At 48.0% G+C, this 25,233-nt stretch overlaps 1 protein-coding gene across 2 annotated transcripts; it reads left to right on the forward strand.

The window, feature by feature from the left end:
- Positions 1-630: 630 nt before the first annotated feature.
- On the forward strand, positions 631-17,373 carry rxrba (retinoid x receptor, beta a). 2 transcript variants are annotated; one of them, XM_084455310.1, is made up of 13 exons: positions 631-721; positions 1,299-1,462; positions 1,858-2,090; positions 2,260-2,416; positions 3,501-3,680; positions 4,130-4,153; positions 4,858-5,024; positions 5,230-5,359; positions 5,625-5,757; positions 9,313-9,354; positions 11,106-11,197; positions 11,682-11,787; positions 12,403-17,373. In XM_084455310.1, the coding sequence occupies exons 2-13, from the start codon at positions 1,447-1,449 to the stop codon at positions 12,548-12,550; spliced, it is 1,428 nt and encodes a 475-aa protein (XP_084311436.1). In that variant the 5' UTR covers positions 631-721; positions 1,299-1,446; the 3' UTR covers positions 12,551-17,373. The 2 variants fall into 2 exon arrangements, with proteins under 2 accessions (XP_084311436.1, XP_084311437.1); XM_084455311.1 differs by lacking the exon at positions 9,313-9,354.
- Positions 17,374-25,233: the final 7,860 nt, after the last annotated feature.

A 25,233-nucleotide genomic window follows, 5' to 3' on the forward strand; every position in this document is an offset into this window, starting at 1 on the left:
CACTCAGGTTGAGCTGGACACCCGATGGCCTCTGTATTGTAGGCTACTGTTTTTATATTGCGTATGGACGGTGCATGGTGTATTGTAGTGTTCTGTTGTGTGCTGTGTGTTTGTTGCTCTGGAGCTGTACAGCACTTTGGTCAACCTCGGTTGTTTTAAATGTGCTTTGTAAATAAAATTTGAGTTGAGTTAAGAGCAGAGCCTAAAAAGGCATGACTTAATTAAAAACCTAGCTTGGTATATTGGCCCACCGCCAACCAATAATTATGTTGCCACTGTCCTAGCCCAATATCTGCAATAGCCTCTGTGGATCTGCTTTGATAATATAGATCGATGTATATATAGATATATAGATCGATGGATATGAGAGCCAGTCCAGTCAGTTTTATCAAGTATTATTTTTCTGTCGATCCTCTTGGATGAACATGGCCATCAAGTCGTGTTCAGACTGAGAGGTCACCCCTCCTGACCTTTCCTGGACAGGATAGGCTAGGCTGAATAGGTGATGGATAGGTGTTGTTGACTGAAAGGTCTAACTGGGCTATTATAAACTTCACTGGTGTAAAATGATCAAGCTATGCTCTCTCATCATAGCTTTGCCCTCATCATGTTGGGGCAAAAGGGGAGGGTTGTCGAGGAAGCGAAGTGGGGGTAGCAGAGGAAGAGCGCAGCCAGGGCCTACCACTTCTTTTCATGCGAAGAAACGGCACCGTCCAAACACGTTAGTAAACTGCATCGTTGTTGCAACCATTCATATTTTCACGAGGTTAGATGGTATTTGTGTAGGTAAATGTCATGGTTAGTTGACGGTGTTTCCAATCTGGCCAACAACACCGTGGTAGTTAGCTAGCTAACGTTAGCTGTAGCTAGACTAACGTGATACAGGAGCTGCAGCCTTTCGTCCGATCTGTCTCGATTCGGAGGAAGTCATGTTATTGTAACTGTTGTCTAGCTAAACGGAACATTTCGCTGTTTGTTGATGTGGGCTCAAAAAGGAGAGTAAATGATAATGTCGCTGGTTTGTTGTCAGCTAGTTCGCTAGCACTAGCTAGGGCTTGCTTCCAGGCCGTCTTGCAGACAGAGACTGGCTGCTAACCTGCTAGCTAGCTGGGCATAACTACCAACATGCTTGTGACTGCTAGTCCCACTGTCAACAACAAACAAACAAACAAAAACATTGCAAACGAGTGGTCGCGAATAAAAGCCGTCACTGAACAATTTACTGGTACAGATTGGGCGTATTTTTGTCTGAGCAAACGCTCGTCATGATGTTCATATGTCTTGTGTTGGAATTTCAGCCCCATTTTGGTCACCCCAAACAACTCTGGCCCGGGCCTCAGTCCGCGGTCTCGAGTTTAGTTTGAGGCCGAGCTGGCAGGCGGGCTGGCTGGGAGTGAGTACGCCAGTTAAGAGCCTCACCACGTACTCTCCACCCCTGAGGCCGTCATGGGCGACAGCAGAGGTAAGCTATCTAATTGTTAGTGTTTTGGTGTTTATGAGGTCAGTTTTACAGTTAATTGGGGTGGGGGGAAGACTGAGCCAAACATCCCTGAGATTGAGTCTGCATTATGTCAGGCAACTGCTTACCTACCATGATGCTTTATAGTTTATATGCATCTGTGTAGCCATGATAAAACTAACAACATGTAGGTGGTAACTGCAAAAGTAAGAGTAAGTGGTATATGTTATTAACACTGTAGCTGTATTAAGTGTTTTTTTTTGGTCCAACCTTGACCATTCAACTGTGCAGTAGGCCTACTTAAATATTATGAATCATCACTAACCGACATGATGTTGTAGTTACCACCTTATCTCCAAATTGATAACTGACCTGTACTGTTACTGTAATGTTCCCAGATTCCCGGAGCCCGGACAGCTCCTCTGTGTCGTCCCCTCCATCAGGGCATCGCTCCTCGCCCCCCCTGGCCCCCCCGGCGGCAGCCATGACCTCCCTGCCCCCCATCACCTCGGCCGTCAACAGCCCCATCAGCAGCATCGGCTCCCCCTTCTCCGTCATCAGCTCCTCCCTGGGCTCCCCCTGCCTCCCGGGAACTCCCTCCGTGGGCTACGGCCCCATCAGCAGCCCCCAGGTGAGCTTCAGAGCACCAGAAGCTGCTAGCTAATATGCAGATGGCTTGCTAGCTAGACAGCTGACAACAGATTTTTTTTTTTTTACACATTACTCACACTCTCTCTCCTTCTCTCTCTCCTTCTCTCTCTCCTTCTCTCTCTCCTTCCGGCCCTCTCCCCTGTTTCCAGATCAACTCCACAGTGTCCATGTCCGGGCTCCACGCTGTCAGCAGCTCAGATGACGTCAAGCCTCCGTTCGGCCTGAAGCAGCTGTCGCCCCACAGCCCCGGAGGACCCATGATGTCCCAGAAACGCCTCTGCTCCATCTGTGGAGACCGCTCCTCCGGTGAGCTGTGAGACAGGGAAAACATGCAGCAAAAATAGTGATGCACCGATGCGGCATTGACTGGAACCGGTCGGTTTTGCCCTTTAAGTAACCGCCGATTTATTTTGTATTTTGTCTTGTTTAAAAAACTGAGAATTAAGTGAATTAAGACGGTTTATATGGCTTAATTCACCACAAAATGTATCTTAAAGGACAGGTCCGGAATTTCGCAACCTTCCCATGTTATAAGGTTAATTACAATCATATATAACGGCCGACATCAAAGTTTCGTCAAACGGTGGACTCTCGAGATATAGCCTGTCACCGCTAACACACTCACTGGGTCCATAGGTTCATTTGCAAAATCCCTCAAAAACACCATAAGCTCTCGTTTTCAAAGAGAGGAAACTCACTGAGTGGTCACTGGTGTCCACTCTACCTCCACACCTCCCATCCCTCTCCCTCTCTCCCTCCACACCTCCCATCTCTCTCCCTCCACACCTCCCATCTCTCTCCCTCCACACCTCCCATCTCTCTCCCTCCACACCTCCCATCTCTCTCCCTCCACACCTCCCATCTCTCTCCCTCCACACCTCCTATCTCTCTCCCTCCACACCTCCCATCCATCCCCTCTCTCCCTCCACACCTCCCATCTCTCTCCCTCCACACCTCCCATCTCTCCCTCCACACCTCCCATCTCTCTCCCTCTCTCCCTCCACACCTCCCCTCTCCCTCCACACCTCCCATCTCTCTCCCTCTCTCCCTCCACACCTTCCCTCTCCCTCCACACCTCCCATCTCTCTCCCTCCACACCTCCCATCTCTCTCCCTCCACAACTCCCATCCCTCCCCTCTCTACCTCCACACCTCCCCTCTCTCCCTCCATCTCTCCCCCTCTCTCCCTCCACACCTCCCATCTCTCCACTCGCACTATCCCCCCACCCCCTCGCTCCTCATCTTTCTACACCTCCCTTCTCTTTCTTCCATCACCCCTCTCTCTTTCTCCTTCCCACGTCCTGTCACTCTCCTCCACCTTCCTCCTCTTCCTACACCTTCCATCTCCCTCCATTGCCCCCCCCCACCTCTCCACTCCTCCCTCCCTCCAGGTAAGCACTACGGCGTGTACAGCTGTGAGGGCTGTAAGGGGTTCTTCAAGCGGACAGTGCGCAAGGATCTGAGCTACACCTGCCGGGACACTAAGGACTGCCTGGTGGACAAGCGGCAGAGGAACCGGTGTCAATACTGTCGCTACCAGAAGTGCCTCGCCATGGGCATGAAGAGAGAGGGTGAGCACAGGGGGCCCACCACCTTTATATATGCTGCACTCTCATTCACTGTACTCTACTGGACTCGTGTCTATTCCAAATACTCTATGGTACTTTATTATACTATCCTCTGCTCTACTCAATTTTTTTTTCGTTCCCTCGATGCAATGAGGATGTTGGTTATGCGTTGTACACATGGATGCGTGCTTGCGCGCGCACACACACACACTTATGTGTCTATCCACTGAATCAGTGACTGCATAATGGAAATGTTGATGCTGTTTGAATCTAATGGGAGGCTACGGGTGGTGCTCGTAGGGGATGGACAGAACGAGCAAGAAAAGTGGCGGAGAGAGGGGAGGGTGAGCCTTGTCAACACTAACACCTATTCCCCTCTCTCCCTCTTTGTTTCCTCTCGTTCTCTCTCTCTCCTTCTCCCTCCCTCCCTCCCTCCCACCCATCCTCTGTAGTGGTCCAAGATGAACGACAGCGATGTAAGAAGGGAGGGATGGAGGGAGGGAGGGGTGTGTGTATGGTTGTTTATGAGAGTGAAAGTCTAAAGAGGTGGGGGGGGGGGGGGGGGGGGTGTAGTACAAAATACTGTCCTGCAGTCTATGATAATGCTCAGGAATGGACCATGCCTACTGGGAGACTAGGGTATGAGCTAAACATAGGCTACTACAGTACATACTAGCGTAGTAGGACTTGAAGAGGTGTTTAAAACAACAGTGGCCTGTGGTTTTGAAATGGTCCATTTCTGCGATCGCACCGTGTTCTGAATGTGGGTGTGAAAGGGTGAGAGTGGTTTAAACTAACCAAGAAATGTACATATCTGTGTATCTCTCTCTCTCTCTCGCTCGCTCTCTTTCAACATCTCTTTTTCTAACTGCCTCTCATTCACTCTTACTCCGCTCCTCTGTCAACCTTTCCCTCATCTCTCAACTCCTTCTGCTTGTCTTTCTCTCCGCTCTGCTCCTTCTGTCTCTCCCTCTGTCTCACGCACATCATCCTTCTATCCTCTCTCGTTCGTCTGCCTCCGCCCGTCTCTCTCCCTCCCTCTACATTTCCCTGTCTTCTTCTCTCCACCCCTCCCCCGTCCCCTCCCTCTCTTCCTCCTTTCCTCTCTCCCTTGTCGTCTCTCCTCCCTCTTCTCCCCCATCCCCTCCTCCCTCCCTCCTCCCCCCCTGTGCCCGTGCAGCGGTCCAGGAGGAGCGTCAGAGGAACAAGGAGCGGGATGGGGAGGTGGAGTCCACCTGCGCGGTCAACGAGGAGATGCCCGTTGAGAAGATCCTGGAGGCAGAGATGGCCGTGGAGCAGAAGACGGAGACGGAGCTGCACGCTGACGGGAGCTCCGAGGGTAGCTCTGTAAGTGTGTGTGTGTGTGTGTGTGTGTGTGTGTGTGTGTGTGTGTGTGTGTGTCGGGGCGGGGGTCTTGACTGTGTGCTGACCCCATCACCCTCGATGTCATAGTTCAGTTTAGGTGGTCTATGACTTCTCCTTTTGGTGATCAGATCCTCTCTCTCTCTCTCTCTCTCTCTCTCTCTCGCCCCCCTCCCCTCTCTCCCTGCAGCCCAACGACCCAGTGACCAACATCTGCCAGGCGGCCGACAAGCAGCTGTTCACCCTGGTGGAGTGGGCCAAGAGGGTCCCTCACTTCTCTGAGCTCTCTCTGGACGACCAGGTCATTCTGCTCAGAGCAGGTACACACACACGTAAACACAACCGTACTGCGCACACACAGACCTAAACACACACACACTTGAACATACACGCACACACACACACACACGCACAGTCATCCAAACACACATACACACTCAGAACGTATCACCCCTTCCTGCCTTCCCTCACCCCGCCCACAAAAAAAAAATCCCACCTCTCTTCCTTATTGGCCCTCGACACCATAGACCTCATCCTCTGATTGGCCGGTGACCCGGCCCCTCTCCCCTGTCTCTGTCCCGATAGGCTGGAACGAGCTCCTGATCGCCTCCTTCTCGCACCGCTCCATCTCTGTGAAGGACGGGATCCTATTGGCCACCGGCCTCCACGTCCACAGGAACAGCGCCCACAGCGCAGGGGTGGGGGCCATCTTCGACAGGTAACACACACACACACTCGGAAGGCATTTACACACACGCACACACACACACACTCTCAAGAGACATGCACATCGAGATGTGTACGCCCCGCGGTATACTTGCTTTTAACTACGCGTACAAAAGACTGCGTCCCTTTGGAGCGCTGGCTGTGATTGGCCGCGCGGGCCCCTCGGAAACGAAACGCGCCGCAAAATAACGCGCTCGTCTACGGTGGCTAACGGCAAGTATACCGCGGGCTTTAGACACAAGCACAAGCACATCGAGACGAGCGCACACACACACACACGCACTGAGACATTGAGGCGTGCGCGCACACACATACACTTACAGACATACACATTGAGGTGTATACACACACACATTCTCCGAATCAAACGCACATAGGCGAGAGTTGATTATGACCCACAGTTCATTCCAGGACATCATGGATCACGTATGCAGCCATCTTAACATCTCAGCCTCACGCCTCACACAGGAAAACACGCTTCATGCACTGGAGAGGAGATGGGGGGCTTCTCCTCGGCCGCACAGCGTGGCTCGCTGGGTGTGAGGAGGGGGAGGAGGGGACGTGTGTTGGTGTGTGTGTGTGCGTGTGTCTGTGTGTGTGAAGAGGGGGGGGGGTCTTGTTGGCTGGTTCTGTTCCTGCCTAGGTAGACTGACTGCCTCTAGAATGATGGTGCATGCCAGGCGACGGGGGACTAATTCTTCTGTAGACACGGCTGTTGATTTCAGTAGGACACACACACACACACCTAACAGTGTGGCTTCTACACTGGTAATTACATTGTTATTAAGTCTCGTCTGAGAGACTGGTGGTGAACCCTCCTGTCCTGCCCCTGCTCGAGTCTGCTTCAGGCTTTTTTGTTTTGTTTACAGCCATTTGCTCCAAACCAGACACCTATGCTTTTTGAGTTAGCATTGCCTCACATTTTTTTCTGTTCAATTTTGTTTTATTATCGTGCTCTTTTTTTTTAATAGCTAATTTCTTTTGCCCCCCCCCCCCCCCTCAAAAAATTAGCCCAGTCTTTTTTGTCTTCCAGTTTGTCTATTATGATTTATGCCTAAATTGATTGATTCCATTAACCTGACCATTCTGCTTCACTTGTTGTTCTTTTCTTGATCCTCTAATGTGCTTCTGCTTCCTGCTTCACTGTTATTGGCTCACGCTATTATTACCCATAACCCCTGCTGATTTATAAACACCAGTTGGTTATGTTACACACTTCTATTGCGCATTCCTTAACTCGACCAGCGAGTGTAAAGCACACAGTCCATCCATACTACAGGGTTAAATACAGTATTCTAAGATACGTATGGCCTTCATAGTGGATTTATGGATCAGACTAACCCAATCTACATGCTAAATCTAACAACACCTCATCTAGTATGGTGACCCAAATGTATTCAGCCTTGTATCCATGACGATGTGACTCCTGTTTCTGCAGACTATACAGCCTGTCATATCTCACACACTTAATATTGAAACATTTGTGTTCAGATGGACATAGATATCTCTTGCAACCAGATACTTATATTTAAGTGTATAACAATATTTATAAGTGTCTAACCAGATGGAAGTAAACACATCTGGTGTATCTGAGTCTTTCCCCTGCTCATGCTCCCTAGTTGTTCTGCGGTCAGCAACAAACAGATCCCGAGGCTACGTTTACACTAATACGTTTACACTAATACGTTTACACTGATACGTTTACACTAATACGTTTACACTAATACGTTTACACTGATACGTTTACACTAATACGTTTACACTAATACGTTTACACTGATACGTTTACACTGATACGTTTACACTGATACGTTTACACTCATACGTTTACACTCATACGTTTACACTAATACGTTTACACTAATATGTTTACACTTATATGTTTACACTAATATGTTTACACTAATACGTTTACACTAATACGTTTCCGCATCAAAATACAGACCTTTTGCCACGTTTATGCCCAGCGCCCACGCTAGGGCTGTCAAAAGTGCCATGAAATTGAGTTTGAAAATATTCGAACGATATTTGATTAAAAAAAAAAAAAAGAAAAGAAATTAAAAGATTTTTCATTAATTGCTCTACCTATTCAGAAAGTACCTTTTTATAGTATCTACTGTAAACAGTACAGGTACACATTGAGCAAAGTACTGTATGCAATGTATATTAACAGTCAAGGGGGGGTTGTGTCATAGAAGTATAGCAAAAAAGGATTCTCAAAAACAATCTTGCCCTATTGGAACAGTGCGCTCTGTGTGTCTGTTCATACAGTGTGACCGTGAACAAGCTCTACTAGCTTCGCCTCTGTTCATACAGTGTGACCGTGAACAAGCTCTACTAGCTTCGCCTCAAAACCTTCCAACATTGTTCTCATTTGTTCAGTCTGCTGCTGCTGACCTGGTTGTCAGATATACTGCCCCCCACGCCTCATCTGCTGAACTGCATCTTGCAGACGTATCTGGCGGGGCCTTTATTTCTGAGGACCAAAGGAACGCAAAATACACCATACTGCGTATGCGAACGCGTAGTTGAAAGCAAGTATGTTGCGGCCTTTACAACCAGATGTAGCTACAGCTTGTCACACGTTGGCAAGAAACGGCAAAGCCGGTCCTTTCAGCGATATTGGGTTAGGGATAGGGCTGCTCGATTAATCGGATTTTAATCTAGATTAAGATCTGGGCTGTCAACGATCATTAAAACAAAATAATCGCCATAAAACGATTTTGCACAAATCAAGTGCACCCTTCACTGCAGAGCTATACTGTCTCCCATGGGAGAAATGTATCTAATCCAAAGAACATTGTTAAAAAGAAAAGCAAGTCAACATTTAATAAATTAATTGTTATCAAAGTCAATGTATAATTTGATATGTTAAGAAAATGTTAAAACTTTTGATTAAAAAAAAAAAAAAATCAATGAATAATCGTGTTAAATAATCGTGATCTCAATATCAATCAAAATAATCGTGATTATGATTTTTGCCATAATCGAGCAGCCCTAGTTAGGGAGGGAGGACTCGTACAGAGAACAGGATCTGTTAACCGTTTGTGTACCAAATACATTGACTAGACAGTGACAGACAACAGTAGTTAGATTAAAATTTTCTGATCGAAATTATTACCAGGGATAATTCAGTAGTCTCAGAGTAAACTATCTGCTTCCTGTTTACACCAGCACGCCATATGCATTTTCAGGCATGTTAGTGGGAATTATTTTATTAGATTATTTTTCAAATGGTGCTAAAACGCTTATGTGGACAGAGATCGTTTACTTTTTTAAAACGCCGTAAGATGAAAACGTATTAGTGTAAATGTAGCCAGAGAGGGAGACTACTGCACTACTACACCAACAACAGCCTGTGGCTTGTTCCTCTAGCTTTTGACCTTTCACCCCCCGCCAAACCTTGACCCCTGACCCAGCCTGGGCCCCCCCCCCCCCCCCCCTCCCCCCACTGCTCTCCTGGCCTACCTACTGTCATAACAACAGCTATAGTAACAATGTAACTGTGTAATGACATGGTAATAACACATTGTGATTGAACACACAGGGAGAGTGCGCACAATGCAGAGGTTGGGGCCATATTTGACAGGTAATGACGCCACTACACGCCAACACCCCAATAACAAACAAACAAACAACACAATACCCCAAAAAACAGCACCCAGCCCTTTTCTGGAGAGACTGGGGTAGCGTGGTTTGGGTTTCCCCGGGCACGGGGGAGGGTTTCTGTGTGTCCTCTTCTCTCAGTGAGTGTTTTTTTGTTTTGTTATTTTTGCTCTCTCTTCTTCTCTCTCTTGTTCTCCCCTTCTCCACATCAGAGCGCAGACTCGACCAGGTCGCTGCGACGCGGCGCCGACCGTCAGCTCACTAAAGACGGCCACTCGTTTCGCTCTCCTCTCTCTCGTTGTCTTGTTGCCTCTCCTTGATTGAACTGAGGATGTGCTTGTTTTGGTGATAATGTGTTCAAGGTGCAGACGCCCCATGAAAAGATTGTGAATAGGAACTGTCGTGCGGGTTATTTTCCGGGGATTGATGTCTTGAGAATATGTGTGGGGTTTTTTCTTGGTGTATTTGCCTTTCTGGAGAAAAGTCACTTAGAGGAGAGGAAACATGGCGTAACACCCACCACACATCCAGAGCTGGTCGTCACACCGGGCCTAGACTTGACAACCGGACTGCGTTTCCCAGAGGCCTCGTAGCGCTACGGCGGTCATCATAGCTCTGGGAAACGCAGTCCTGGCCTTTGGGCCGCCACACTTTTACACCTGTCATTAAAATGCGTTTTGGGTGATCTGATTGCAGTCGGATAGATAAATCACTAGCCTGGCTTCGCCAGACCCAATTTGTAAATGCGAAAGGGGTCTGGAGCTGCTGAGTTTATTTTTGATTTCCAAGGGGCGTTATCAACGGTCGCAGACCAAAACACCTCTGGATGCAATTGGATAGACCGATAACCAATCAGAGCAACGGAACATGGGTTAGTCGTCGTATCATCGTATCAAATGGGTACAGCCGTTGTATCAAACCCGCCCCATATTAGATAAACGGTTGTGATTGGCCCGGCAAATATCTGCGGGGTGGAACTCAAATCGGAGCGTGGCCAGACTGATCGGCGGAGGGGAACGGAATGTGAGCTCACGTGATCGGGATGGCGAAGCCAGGCCGCTCAACCGCATGAGATGCACCCAAAACGCATTGAGGACAGATTGTGATGTGATCGGCCGAACCACCTCCGGAGGTGGTCAGGGAGGCATTGTGACCACATTGAACACAAGTGTAAATGCAAATGCGTTCTCAATCCATTTACAGCAATGCTGAACCGATTTAACGTTCGGTTGTTTGAGCTGGATAGAGCGATCTATAGACATATATTAATACCAGGTGTAAATGTAATCAGTTTAAATCATATCTACATACAGGGATGAAAATTTACTTTTTGTCTCACGGTGAGTCACCTGCCAAGGGGACTGTAGATGAAAAAATCTACCGGCCAAGTATATATTTTTTTCACATAGCCTTCCCAAATCTAGTCGCCAATTGGAAATTTTATCTGCATTTGGCCGGTGACAGCTGTTCATTTTCAGCCCTGTCTACATACAATTTGGATAGGAGACGCATTTTAATGTCGGGGGTAAAGGGGGTGTTGGTTAGCCCTTGGGAAGTCTGATAAACACATTAGATTGTGCTAGATGGTTTACTGTCTGCTACACAGCTGAGTGAAGCCCGATGATTCTAACCTCTCTTCTCCTTCTCTCCCATCCCCTCCACTCCCTCCTTCCACTCTCGTCCCCGTCTTCTCGCTCTCCTTTTATCCCTCGCTCCATCACTCCCTCCACGCAGAGTGCTGACAGAGTTGGTCAGTAAGATGAGGGACATGCAGATGGACAAGACGGAGTTAGGATGCCTCAGAGCCATCATCCTCTTCAACCCAGGTAACACGCGCGCTCTCTCACACACACACACACACACGCACACACACAGCCCATGCTGCATAAGTGGTATTTATTCCCAGGTTAACAAACAGATAACGCTCCCATAGGATCCCTACACGCTCAACTTGCGATCCCCTAAAACTGAACCTGAACCCCGTTCTTCGGTAGCAACAGAATGAGCAGATTCAAGGATTTCCACGATGTTTATTGGTCATATGTACAAAATGCAGGTACTATACCATGTACGGTGAAGTGATGAAGTGTGTGTGTGTGTGTGCGTGTGTGTGTGTGTGTGCGTGTGTGTGTGTGTGTGCGCGCGTGTGCGTGTGTGCGTGCGTGCGTGCGTGCGTGCGTGTGTGTGTGCGTGCGTGCGTGCGTGTGCGTGTGTGCGTGCGTGCGTGCGTGCGTGCGTGCGTGTGTGTGTGTGTGTGCGCGCGTGTGCGTGTGTGTGTGTGTGTGTGTGTGTGTGTCCTGGGCTCCCCAGATGCCAAGGGCCTGTCCAGTCCCGGGGAGGTGGAGCTTCTGAGAGAGAGAGTGTACGCGTCGCTGGAGTCCTACTGCAAACAGAGATACCCAGACCAGCAGGGCAGGTCGGCTTACAGGAGACACACACACATGCAGGCTCGGACACACACACAGGCATGAGCACACACACACACACACACACACACGCACTATCAACAATAAAAAGACCTGTTCAAATGCTTGACCATCCTTGCTCCTCCTCTCCCTTCCTCTCCTTCCCTCTCTCCTCCTCCCCTCTTTTCTCCTCTCCTCTCCCCTCTTCTCTCCTCCCCTCTCCTCTCCTCTCCTATCTTCTCCTCTCCTCCCCTGTCCTCTCTTCTATTCTTCTCTCCCCTCTTCTCCTCTCCTGCCCTCTCTTCTCCTCCCCTCTCTTCTCCTCTCCTCCCCTCTCTTCTCCTCTCCCCTCTTCTCCTCTCCTCCCCTCTCTTCTCCTCTCCTCCCCTCTCTTCTCCTCTCCTCTCTTCTCCTCCTCCCCTCTCTTCTCCTCTCCTCTCTTCTCTCCTGCCCTCTCTTCTCCTCCCCTCTCTTCTCCTCTCCTCCCCTCTCTTCTCCTCTCCTCCCCTCTCTTCTCTCTCCTCTCCTCTCCTCTCCTGCCCTCTCTTCTCCTCTCCTGCCCTCTATTCTCCTCTCTCCTCCCCTCTTCTCCTCTCATCCCCTCTCCTCTCCCCTCCTCTATGCAGGTTCGCAAAGCTCCTCCTTCGACTGCCAGCGCTGCGCTCCATTGGCCTGAAGTGTCTGGAACACCTGTTCTTCTTCAAGCTGATCGGCGACACGCCCATCGACACCTTCCTGATGGAAATGCTGGAGGCGCCCCACCAGTTGACCTAGGATTGTCCGGTCCGGTTTGGTCCAGATCCGGTTCCAGGTCCGGTCTGATCCGCGCCAGGGTTTCCACGCCCCCAGGTCCTGCTGGGAGCTTCATCGTGTCTGCCGGTCTCGATGTCCTGCTCACACAAACCACTCCCAATCGTGACCCTTCACCACCAGTCGACCTTCCTCTTCACACACACACACACACACACACACACACACACACACACACACACACACACACACACACAGTTCTACGCTGTCTAAAAACACACATGAACACACACAAACACACTTTCCTTACACACACCTCTTCATGGTATCAGCGGTTGAGATTAATCTCCCTTTCTAAGCATCATAATCATGTCTTAAGTTTTGTCTTCATTGTCAGTTACCCCTTGGTTCTTTTTTCCCCCCAGCTAAATCCATCTCTGTACATTATAACTATTGGTTAGCTTGTCTTTCAGTTATGCAAATGAGTTGTGTATTTCGATGCATAGTCGCCCCCAGCTAGTTGGGCTGTGATTGGTCAGTCAGGAGAGGTAGACGGACGCGCTCCTCTCACGTGACCTGTCGGAATCTGAATAGGATTTGAATATCGCGCTTTCACTTGTGTGGCCACGAGGCGTAGGGTGTGTTTCTGAAGTACTGTACTCATCAAATGAGACCCTTTCAAGGCATTGAGAGCCAGAGGAGGAGACTTGATGTTTGGCCCTCACCTGAAGCGCACATCAGGCTTTTTAAGAAAAATAATGACTTGAATGATATTTTGTTTAGTTTTTTTTGTTTCCGTTTTGGTTTCTCCTCCATTTTGGCAATATTTGGTCTTAGCTAGTCCAAAAGAGAAGACTATTGCAAAACGGCATGGTCGTGTTCTCTGGTCTTCTCCGACACAATCTCCTTGCCTGGTCTTTTAAAAATGGTCTTTTTATTTTGTTTTGTTTTTTTGCACTTTGTGAACTTTACTGTGTATGTGAACGTCTTGTTGCAGACCTTCCCTCTGCCCAGCCTCTCTCACACTGAGGCCCACCACCACACCGCTTCACACACCGGGACTAACTCCTCATTTATCACTCTCCACACAGATCTCACTGGATCATAACACGGCCTACAGTCGGGACACGCTGTCCTAGTGCTTTGTTCTGTGAAATGACCATCTGATCCCTAATGAGGATACCCTTCCTGGTGTCTTCACACCCTGTCTTTCTATTGGTCAAGCTAAACCCACTGAATTGTGTCATTGGTCAACTAGACCCTCCAGAATTTTGTCATTGGTCTATGATCCCCCCCCCCCCCCCTAGATTTCTGTGTGTGTAATTCAGTGCTTGCAGCCCTTTTCTGTTATATTTTAGAGACGTGTAAATAACATAACATTTAATACACGCCAACTCCTTTATATGAGAGGCACAGGGCATCCATTAACTATGCATACAAGTAGGGACTTTATACAAACACACACACACACACACACATTATGTATGCAAAGACATCAAGGGATGCAATATGAAACTGATACCTACAGATAATGTAGTGCATGTAGTGCAAGAAAAAAACATGTTGACTTTTTGCCTACCAGCAGTTTGACTACATCCTTGGAGATTCACGTCCTTGATTGGTTAATGCTCTCTTGATGTCATAAAATAGCTCCCTTTGGGGTCAAGGGGTAAGCCCCACCTTCTCGGCCAATACTTCCTCTTTAGTTTGGACCTGATTGGCTAGACACCATCAACTAGAATTAGAATTGTGCTGCATTGCACCATGGTCGGGCTCCGAGGTACATTTCAAAGGGCCGTCATTATTAACACTTCAGGAAGTAGGATGATCCTGACCTCTACTACCGGTGCTAAGTGACTCGTGGCCTAAACTGTTACAGACGGTGCAAACACACACACACACACACACAGGCATACACAGAGCCAAGAGTATGCAAGTTAAGAGATGCATCCTCACCTTTTTAAAAGCTGAGATCTTCTCTCAAATAGGTTTTCCACTCTCCTGTCAGTGTTGCGTCTCTAGACTTAGTTCCGGCGTGCGCGTTCTTCCCCGAGAGGAGGAGGCCCCTCCCACATGTGATGTGACTCCGCAGGGTCCGGCCTGTGTGACAGACTGACCCTCCTCTCACTCACTGGACCACCCGTCAGAGACCCCCTCAGAATGGGATTCAGATTTCCTCTTAAACATCACCTTTACAGACCCCGCCCCCGGCAGTATTAAGTTCACCAGGGGAACTCTCTCTCTCTCTCTCTCTCTCTCTCTCTCTCTCTCACACATGTATGCAGCATCGTCACCGAATGGCCAGAATCATCCTGCACAGTTGTGACGAACGGCCGTTTTTAAACCGCAGGTTTCTGACTGACTTTCTTTAGAGCGTCCTTTGTTGAATGTGAAACCCCCCCTCCTCCCCTCCCCCCCCTCCACACGCCGGTGCTTCAAAACCGCACATTCACTTCATCTCCGCGTCTATCGAGTCTATTAATTGAGTTCGCTACGAGCAGGGATTATTTAGTAGGGTACAGGAAGTGAAATCTATACAAACTCAAGGATTCTGCAGGCGAGACTTTTTGCAAGGTGTGCAGACTGTTGACCAGAGCAACGCTCAAGGTTTTACTGACTGTTTTCTTTCCGTTTTAGTTTTTTATTTTTTATTTTACAGTGTGCACCACGAGTGCTCACCTGTTCTGTTACGAGTGTGAGTGTGTACAGACCTGTGAGCCGTGAGGCCTTGAGCTCCGCACAGACCTGCAGCTGGGAGACAGACAGACAGACAGAGAGAGAGAGAAGAGAAAGAGAGAGAGAGAAGAGAAAGAGAGAGAGGGGAAGAGATGTTTTGGTAACAGAACAAAAGAAGCGCAGCAGAGCAGGAAGTAGCAGACTAAAGGGAGGGGGGAGGAGCCTAGCTCGATTAGGTCACAGTACTACCTAGTCAAGTACGGTGCTCTTACATGGTAGTATTACAGACCAAGGTCCAGTACATTACTAGCACATGTTACAGTATGACTTACAAAGTACAGCACTTTTACAGTACGACCCCCCCTATTGGAGTGTTGTTTGTCCCTTCTAAGATATTACTTATTAGATATTCCTAGCGGCAGCGCCAGTCTGGGGCGTGTGGTGGTCCCAGCTGTGCTCCCCAAGGATGCGCGTACTGGAGGCGAACCCTGGACCCGTTTTTTTGTGTGTACAGTATCTCTGCCTCGTCTTTTACTTGTGAAATCACACGCCTTTTAAAATTTCAGACAAAAAAAAGAAAACGTGAAGAATGCTTCTTGAAATGATTGGTTGATTGATTGACCGACCCAGTCTGGGGTGAGCGAGGTGGCGCCTCTGCCCACGGTGTGAACCCCCTCTCCAGGGCTTGGTACACTGTACAAAATAAAAAAGGGTATATTCTATATAGAACCTATTTGCAATGACAAGAACCCTCTGAAAACATTTTCCGGATAGAACCCTTTCCATGTCAGAAAGAACCATTTACGGTTCCAAACGGAACCTTGCGGACCTGAAAGGGTTCTTTGTGGAACTTTTTTTTTGTTCTATATAGCACCCTTGTGGCATACTGAGTCCTGGACAGGGTGTCTATTGTATTGTTACACTGCCAAACGAGACCAGAAGCTCCCCTGTGGCCGACCTGAGAGAGTGGTCAAAGTGGTTTTAGTGCATATTACCAAGTGGGGCAGTGCACTCTAGAGGGACCCTAACGACTGTTGCATACTTGGTATGGCCCCTTAGTAATGAGCGACGAGGGCATCTCAAGTTGCATGCCTACTAGAGTGCATACTGAAAAATGGACCCTACTAGTAGTGTGCATACTAAAGATGGCCCCTAGTAGTGTGTGCGCTAGGCCCCCTTATAGGAAGGTCATAGCTGGGGAGAGGAGGGGCTGGTGGGGAGGAGGTGACCAGCACCCCCCTCTGGTGCTCCCGTTGTGCATTGGTGCTTTATAAAGGGTTGGCCTTCAGGTTTCAGATAGGAGTCACATGTTAGGAGCATGGGAGATCATTGGTTCAGCGACGTCAGCCTATGCAGATTACGCTTCTGTCACCCAGTCCAGTGAGGACGGAACGTTCAAGTATGTTGCGTCGTGGGGACACTGCCAGCGAGAGCTTGAATTCACAGAGGAACACACACACACACACACACTGAGAGACCCCAGAAGTGCAGCCGGGGGTGAAACCACACCCTTTGGCGATGTGTCCTCACACGGAATTAACTTGAATGGAGGAGCCAACAGAGGAGCCAATGTCTCTCTCCGGGTTGAGGGGGATATGGTGATGCTTATCAGTTGGATGAAAAGCTTTTAAAGGTTTTAGAGAAATTTGCCAAGGATGGGTGTTGTATAGGGTGCAAGACTTCAGTCTTGATCAGATGTTGATTTGTTGATCAAGAAAAAAAAAAGCTATTTTTCCTTAGGTCTGTAGAGACTCATTGAGACCCTGCGTACATACAGCGCTTCTTCCTGAGTGAGTCTGAGTATGGCCCCTCCCTCTGTCTGCACTTCTCATCTTTGTGTATTCCGGAGTATCAAACAAATGCAAAAACATTGTTATATATTAACCTGTAATCTGGATCATCAGTTTTCTTTACTTCTCTCTATGTCTCTTTCTCTCTCTCTCTCTCTCTCTCTCTCTCTCTCTCTCTCTCTCTCTCTCTCTCTCTCCTTATACTTCGTCCAGTTTGTATCTCGGACTCCAGCATACATGTGGATGTGGAAATGATCGACTATTTTGTGTGCTTCTTGGGGGGGGAGAAAGAAAAATATGAATAATGATTTTTATTTTCAGTCAGTAATTCTGATGCTGTTTTTTCTGTTTGTTGTATCACGTCAGAGTAAAGGTTTATACTGTACCTTACCTGTTTGTCTCTGTGTTTCAATGTATGTTATCAGTGTGAGTCTCTTAAGAAAATGCACAACATGAATCCTGAGTACAGCATAGAACTACACTCAGTATAACGTAATTCAAAACTACGGGACACTCGAGTTACGGCTTTAAAATCATTGCCACAAAGTAAGTAAGCAGTTAAAACATCCTTTCCAGACCTCACAGATTAAAGCAGCTTTATTGTCCACTACATGGGATGTCCCAACCAGCCTGTGTCCACCCTGAGCCGAAAGGTGATATGGTCTGGTCCTCAGTCCAGCAGGACCCCCGGGCCCCGAGTGACCACTGAGGTTGTAGTTCCACTGTTCATCACCAGAGGGCGTGCTGACCTATGTCCGCCTACTGCGTCCGCTACACCCCTGCAACCTTCACTGGCCAGCCTGGATAAAGGGAGTGTGTGTCGGCGTGTGTCCGTCCGCCGCTCGCTCCTCTTCGGTAATGACCACTTCTCTGTACAAGTCTATTTTTTCCCCCGTCTCCCTCCGCCCCTGTCTCCTCCCTCCGTTTTTGACTGGACGTTGGTTTCAAATTATCCACGGGGCACATTCGGCATGGCCTTGGCAGTTTCTTTCAAAATTACAAACGCTTTTATAAACGATATGCATAACTTAGTTCGAGGATTGAGGCGCAGAATTCCTGGTTAAAATCATAGAGTAGCCTAGCCTACGTGTACCCTGTATGATTAGACCATGCATAAACCTATGCATATTGATGTATTTGGGTTATTTTGATGTATACATGTATTTAGTATATTTAGTTGAGCTAGAAGGTACTATTTTCTTTCGGAGCTATCGTTAACTGGCAATTCCCCAGAGTCTAGACTCAATAGCTTACAGTTCTGCGATGCAGTGCTGTGTACGGAAAGAGTTAGAAAGTGTTGGCCTTTCATTCTAGTTTATTAGTTTGTCACCATCCCATGTTAGACTGCCTTATTAACAAAAATTCCCGGTATTCCCATGTACCAGGTGTGCCGTATCAAACTGTCAATCTTGTGACCAAGGACTGTTTGTCGTTTAAATTATTCTACCGATATTTCCTTTCTCACAGCCTTGCCAACGCAGACGCTCCATTCTCAGTGTGGAAGGTGCGTCTGTTGTTCCCATTCTGTCCAGTAGGGGGCGGAAATACAAAGACCCCTCTGTTGGCTTGATGTGTGTCGTGGTGTTGCAAGCAGTAGCTCAGTGAACGAGTTCAGCTGTTGGTCTGTGTGTGTACGTGAGATAGACTGTGACCCTTGGAAATAGATCCCTTGTTTTATTGACTTTTGAATCAGGGTTAGTCCTGAAAATATGTCATAGATTCCATGATAGATATCTCGAAACCCGACCTGACAGAATCTTCTAAATAGATTTTCTCTGTTCTCAGTTCTCTCTCTGGATGTGTCTTCCTCCAAGGTCTTCCTCAGCTGCTTAGTCTTTCAACACCTCTTCTCTCCAACCCCCCCCCCCTTCCCTCCCTGTGGACTCTCCCTCTCTCCCCTCAATCTCTCTCCTCTCTCCCCTCAATCTCTCTCTCCCAATCTTTCTCCTCTCTCCCCCAATATCTCACTCACTTCCAATCTCGGTCAGATTCTCTCTCTCTCCTGTCGTCTCCCTCTCTCTCCCTCTCCTCACCCATTTCCCCCACATGTGAAAGTTGCCATAATGGCTCCTTTATACGGGAGGCGAAATTCCTCTCTCTGCCTCAGAAATTTGGGATTTGCTTTAGGCGAATATTATTGTTGAGTATTGAAATTAAAAGATGTTTGAAGTCATCTGACACCGTAGCCTACCGGTGGGCCCCTGTACAGTGAGGGGGATACCACACACAGGTATACAGTATGCCTCTGCCAGACAGACACTGCATTGACCCAGTGTATTCACTGCTCGCACTGTACAGACCGCAAATCCTCCAGGGTTGAGGTGTGAGGTGTGTGTCTGGTGTAGGGAACCCACCACGCTGGTCCAGCCCTATACATCCTGCACACTGTTCCATGTGAGACACTCCAGAATGTAATCAATGTCAGGTATGAAAGCATTGGATCTTTAATAACTCAAATCTCCAGGTTGCATGCAGGCCTGTGTTGGAATGCTATTTTATTTTTTGAGCGTTTACTTAAGTCTACCTGGACTGGAGTGTAGGGTGGGTGTGGTTTACATTTTTACAGAACAGCCCATTCCACATTCCAGTGTGCCAGACGAGAGCAATCAAGCACATAAGTAATTTAAATGATTTAAAATAGTATTTGGACTCAGGCCTGGTTGTACTGAGTTAGGTTGGAGGGTGCTACGGCTCCCTGGACAGGACATTTATTTTTACAAACCAGATCTGACCCCCAATCCCGGGGATCAATAAAGTACTACTACTAATCATGTACACATTCTAGAGGACTCTTGTGTGTTTCCATCTCTCCTCCTCTCTCTCCTCTCCTGTCTAGTCTGCCTAATCTAGATTAAGGCCTGGGCTCTTTCTACCTGTCTCCTGAATACCTCTCCCTCCTTTAGGGCGGATTCATAGTCGATGCAAACTACATAAGCGCAAGCTTCGCAAGGCCACACAAGGTCTCCTTGCGTCCTTGCGTGTCATGCCGAAATTTGTCACTTGACGCAAGCAATAGTGCAATTCCTTGTGTTTCCACAAAACAAAACACAGAACGCAAGCTCTCGAGTCATGTTGGAGCTTGCGTTCGCCTTACTCCTGTCTGATGACCTGGATTTAACACTTCCTCTACCCCTTCTTTCTTTCTTTCTTGCTTTCTCTCTCTCTCTCTCTCTCTCTCTCTCTCTCTTTCTCTCTCTGTCGCGCTCTCTCCCTCTCTGCACCTTCTCTTCTTCCTCTCTGCACCTTCTCTTCTTCCTCTTCCTCCTCTCACTTGCTCTCAATTACACTAACCCAGTAATCCTGGATAGGGCACCTGTCTTCACAAGAGTATGACTTGGGGTTATAGTTTTTTGTTTTTCCATCCGTTCATTTTCCATTTATTTTTTTTTCCCATCTCAATTTTCAAACCACCTCCATTACATCCGCATGATGTTAGAAATCAGGTTAGGATGACACTCCTGAGTCTCAGTCACTCACTGAAGTATTTGACCAGACGCTGTCTTCTCCAACAGACCGTCCTCTCTGCCTGTTCTCTGTGTTCTAACAGACCCTGTCCTCTCTGCCTGTTCTCTGTGTTCTAACAGACCCTGTCCTCTCTGCCTGTTCTCTGTGTTCTAACAGACCCTGTCCTCTCTGCCTGTTCTCTGTGTTCTAACAGACCCTGTCCTCTCTGCCTGTTCTCTGTGTTCTAACAGACCCCGTCCTCTCTGCCTGTTCTCTGTGTTCTAACAGACCCTGTCCTCTCTGCCTGTTCTCTGTGTTCTAACAGACCCTGTCCTCTCTGCCTGTTCTCTGTGTTCTAACAGACCCTGTCCTCTCTGCCTGTTCTCTGTGTTCTAACAGACCCTGTCTTCTCTGCATGTTCTCTGTGTTCTAACAGACCCTGTCTTCTCTGCCTGTTCTCTGTGTTCTAACAGACCCTGTCCTCTCTGCCTGTTCTCTGTGTTCTAACAGACCCTGTCCTCTCTGCCTGTTCTCTGTGTTCTAACAGACCCTGTCCTCTCTGCCTGTTCTCTGTGTTCTAACAGACCCTGTCCTCTCTGCCTGTTCTCTGTGTTCTAACAGACCCTGTCCTCTCTGCCTGTTCTCTGTGTTCTAACAGACCCTGTCCTCTCTGCCTGTTCTCTGTGTTCTAACAGACCCTGTCCTCTCTGCCTGTTCTCTGTGTTCTAACAGACCCTGTCCTCTCTGCCTGTTCTCTGTGTTCTAACAGACCCTGTCCTCTCTGCCTGTTCTCTGTGTTCTAACAGACTCTCCCCTTTGCATGTTTACAGTATGAGTCCAGTGCCCACTCATAATATTCCCCCTGAACTAAATTGAGAGATATGAAACTGTTTGCTTTATTCTACACAGTCTCCAGACTTTTTACCTCCACCCCAGTGACAACTGGTTGTGAGGTAATGTTTTTGGTGGTCTGGGTTTATTGATCGGTTGGTTGGTTGGTTGGTTTGTTAGCAGGATTACGCAAAAACTGGAGCGGATCTGAATCACGGGGCGGGTCCACGAGACACCCAAACACGGCCACCCATTCAAAACACGGCCACCCATTCACCTGCATTCATTTGGAATTCATTGTCAATGGTAGGAATTGAAACAGCCATATCTCGACACGGGAAGGACACAGAGACACAAGGTTTGGACTGGCATAAAGTTCTTGACCTAACAAATGCAACAAAACCAAACGTCCTGCTCGCACGCACATCTGCGCGCACAGATCCACAAAATGCATTCATGGGCGGAGGTCTGTGCTCTCCAAGTACCATTTCTAGTCTTAATCAAATAGGTTGTAACTTAATAACAGTATGTGTTCAGTTTTTATCATAAGGAATATATCATACTAGCTCCTTCACCTCTAATTTCATAATCAATGTCACAGTAGTTGTAGGTTTTGCAGCTGTTACCCGGCTTCATGTAAGGACTGAGCGGTACTGGCAGGGCAGGTCAAATGTCCTGCCAAGTTTAGTTTAATGATATACTATGGCATGACTGTGTTGTCGTATACAGGGAATACAACATCAACCCTCACATTTACGGCGCATGAATGGCCTCTAAGTACAGCCTAATGAGAATGGAACATGGAACATAGCATATAATTCTAGATCTCAGAGATCAGCCTGTTCTGGTCCAGAGACAGACTGAACAGAACTCTGTAGTTTGGAGACCCAGTATAGCAGCACGCCAGATGGACGGTTACTAGACGATGTGATGACCTTCAGTTTTGTGTATTTACAAGAGCGGTTCTGATGTGAAAGGTTCATGACCTCGTTTTTATACCTGATCAACCCTGAGCAATCCGAGCCGAATCGGTGAGCCAATCCTAGAAAAAGGTTGCAGCTCTCTCAGCAAAGTTGCATTTCTTCATTGGAATTCTCCCGTTTACACGTCGCAAAATGAGATTCTGATGCTGTCTGATTGCTAGACGAGAAACCAGCGACGCAAACACTCTGGATAGGAAGAACTGGAACAGGAGAACAGGAGAACAGGAGTTCTCATCACAGGAGAACACCTGTCTGTTTGTTAAAGGATTAATGAGGTCAAGGATTCCGGTGCCAGAAGAGAACGAGAGAATAGAGAAGAGAGAGAAAGAGAGAGAGAAAGGTATGAGGACACCATCCAAATATGTGTCGGAGGAGTGAGGAGGAAATGGACAGAGGAAAGGAAGAGTCCTGACAGAAAAGGAAAGGGTGTAGGTTCTTATTATTCCTCATCATCGTCACACTCTGTTATTATTGTAACTAAACCCGTTGCCTGTGTGTGTGTGTGTGTGTGTGTGCTGCCCCGGGCCGGATGTGACCAAACAGAAATCAAACGGACCCGGGGAGGAGTTTCTTTGATGGCTTTCCAACGACACATCGCTAGGAACGTCTGAACTTAAACATTCCTGTGATTTGTGTGATTGCTTGTATTGTGTCTTTTTCCCTGACCTGATTAGATCTGACCCCTCTGCCATGGGTCTGCTCTCTCTCTCTCTCTCTCTCTCTCTCTCTCTCTCTCTCTCTCTCTCTCTCTCTCTCTCTCCGCTGTCTCTCTCCCGCTGTCTCTCTCTCTCTCTTCCTGTTTCTGCTCTCTCTCTGTCTCTCTCTCTGTCTCTCCCTTTCTTCCTGTCTCTGCTCTCTCTCCATCCCTCTTCTCTCTCCCTCTGTCTCTCTCCCTCACTCCCCCTTTTCTCTCTCTCCCTCTGTCAGTCAGTCTTGTTTGGGATGATGAAGACTCTCCACCTCCTTCTGTCGGCACCTCTCTCTGAGTCACCTCCTGTCCTCCTTTCTCTCCTCCTCTCTTGCTGTCCTTTCCTCTCTGGTCCTCAAACAAACAACAAACAAACAAACATCTTAGTTTGTCATACAGTGAACCACAGCACCCAGAGTAGAGCGGCAGCGACGCTGAAACACACACACACACACACACACACACACACACGGGTGATGGAGCGTCCACCCAAGTTTTTCAGCGTGAAGGGCAGCCGGGAGCAGACTGTAGACGCATGCCTGAGCCACCCTCGGGGACCAGTCCAAGTGAGCCACGCTCGGGGACCAGTCCAAGCGAGCCACGCTCGGGGGCCAGTCCAAGTGAGCCACGCCCGGGGACCAGTCCAAGTGAGCCACGCCCGGGGACCAGTCCAAGTGAGCCACGCTCGGGGACCAGTCCAAGTGAGCCACGCTCGGGGACCAGTCCAAGTGAGCCACGCTCGGGGACCAGTCCAAGTGAGCCACGCTCGGGGACCAGTCCAAGCGCTCCTCTCTGTCTTCACCAGGGACGGCCAGCGTTAGCGATCTGTTCTTCTGCATGTTCTTCGTATTGGGTTCTTTATGGGGGGATCCCTAACGAACACGGGGAGAACATGCAAACTCCAAGATTATGCTCAATACAGAGAAACTCCAATAATCAATTTACAAATTAAAAATGTAGAAGTAACAAATTTACAAATTACACAATAAATACAATTTCTATACAGTATAAAGATAGGGGTAGGATAAGATAGATACTGGTCTGGATGAATTATGTACATGCTATATATAGATATGAATAAATAAATAAATAACCCTGAGGGGGGCATGGGTGTGTAATATATATATATATATATATATTATGTATGTATATATATTATGTACATGCTATAGCTATAATAAATGATTCCGGGGGAGGGGGGGATTGACATGTTATGTACATTTGACATTCTATGGACACTAGATGTTCTCTCTCCCTCACCCTTATCTCTCACCCTTATCTCTCTCTTGTCTCTCCAGTCCTCCTCCTCCTTCTCTCTCTCTTTCTCTCTCTCTTCTTCTTTCTCTCTCCAGTCCTCCAACTCCTTCTCTTTCTCTCTCTCTCCTTCTCCGGTCGTCCACCTCTCTCTTTCCCTCTCTCCTTCTCCACCTCCTTGCCTCTACTGTACCTCAGGCCCGTCTCTGCCGCTTCCTGCCTCACAAAAGACCCCTCTGTTTCCTCCTGCCCCGTTTCCCCTGCTGCCACCCCCCCCCCTTCCTCAACACCCTAGTGGTACATTCCCGGCCTCCCTGGGCACCCCCGCTGAATTCCACGTTGACCCAGTCCCACTGTGGACAGGGCTGGCTCTCTGGCAGACCTGGCTCACATACTGAGATGAAAGTATTTTAGGTGCATTTGATTAACTTTGGTGGTGATGGTGGTAGTGGTGGTGGTGGGGGGGGGGTTGTTTTACAAGGTGAACTAAATCATGCCAAGTGTCCAAATTGTAATTGACTGAGTTATTCTCCCTGGCTCACCTCACACAGTAGGTCCTCTCGACTCCATCAGAACTCTACAATTTAACATGGGGTATATCTGTTTGTGAGGTACATGCTTATAAATTGGTAAATTCTGTCCATAGTCCAGATTTTATAATATGACCTCTCACAAATTGCATCAGAAACTTTTCAACTGTTCTAGTCTCATAAGCATGTCCTTTATAACATATCAAAAGTCTTAAGGAATCAAAGTGGTGGAAAGTATTGAACCAGGCCAGGTCCAGCCTGGCTTATGTGCGTGGCTGGCTTGTTTCTGTTCAGGACTGGTAGGACGGAAGCTAGTCATGCCACTGAAGTAGCTGTGAATTGAAATTACATGAAATAATGTCTGATAAATTAAGATAGGTCTAGCCTGAACACATCAGTTCCAATGATTCCAATGCTAATCCAGCACAATAAGAGTGGGATAGCCATCTAGCTCATGAGCTCACAACAACTAGCAGCAGCTTCCATAACATTAATGGTAGCGGTCAGTGGC

This window comes from Borostomias antarcticus (assembly GCF_949987555.1).
Source record: "Borostomias antarcticus genome assembly, chromosome: 21".
Classification (NCBI taxonomy): Eukaryota; Metazoa; Chordata; class Actinopteri; order Stomiiformes; family Stomiidae; genus Borostomias; species Borostomias antarcticus.

Excerpts from the sequence above, each read along its gene's own strand:
- rxrba (XM_084455310.1), top strand. Across the intron at positions 2,091-2,259 it reads GCCCCATCAGCAGCCCCCAG|ATCAACTCCACAGTGTCCAT; the intron begins GTGAGCTTCAGA and ends CCCTGTTTCCAG. Across the intron at positions 2,417-3,500 it reads CTGTGGAGACCGCTCCTCCG|GTAAGCACTACGGCGTGTAC; the intron begins GTGAGCTGTGAG and ends CCCTCCCTCCAG.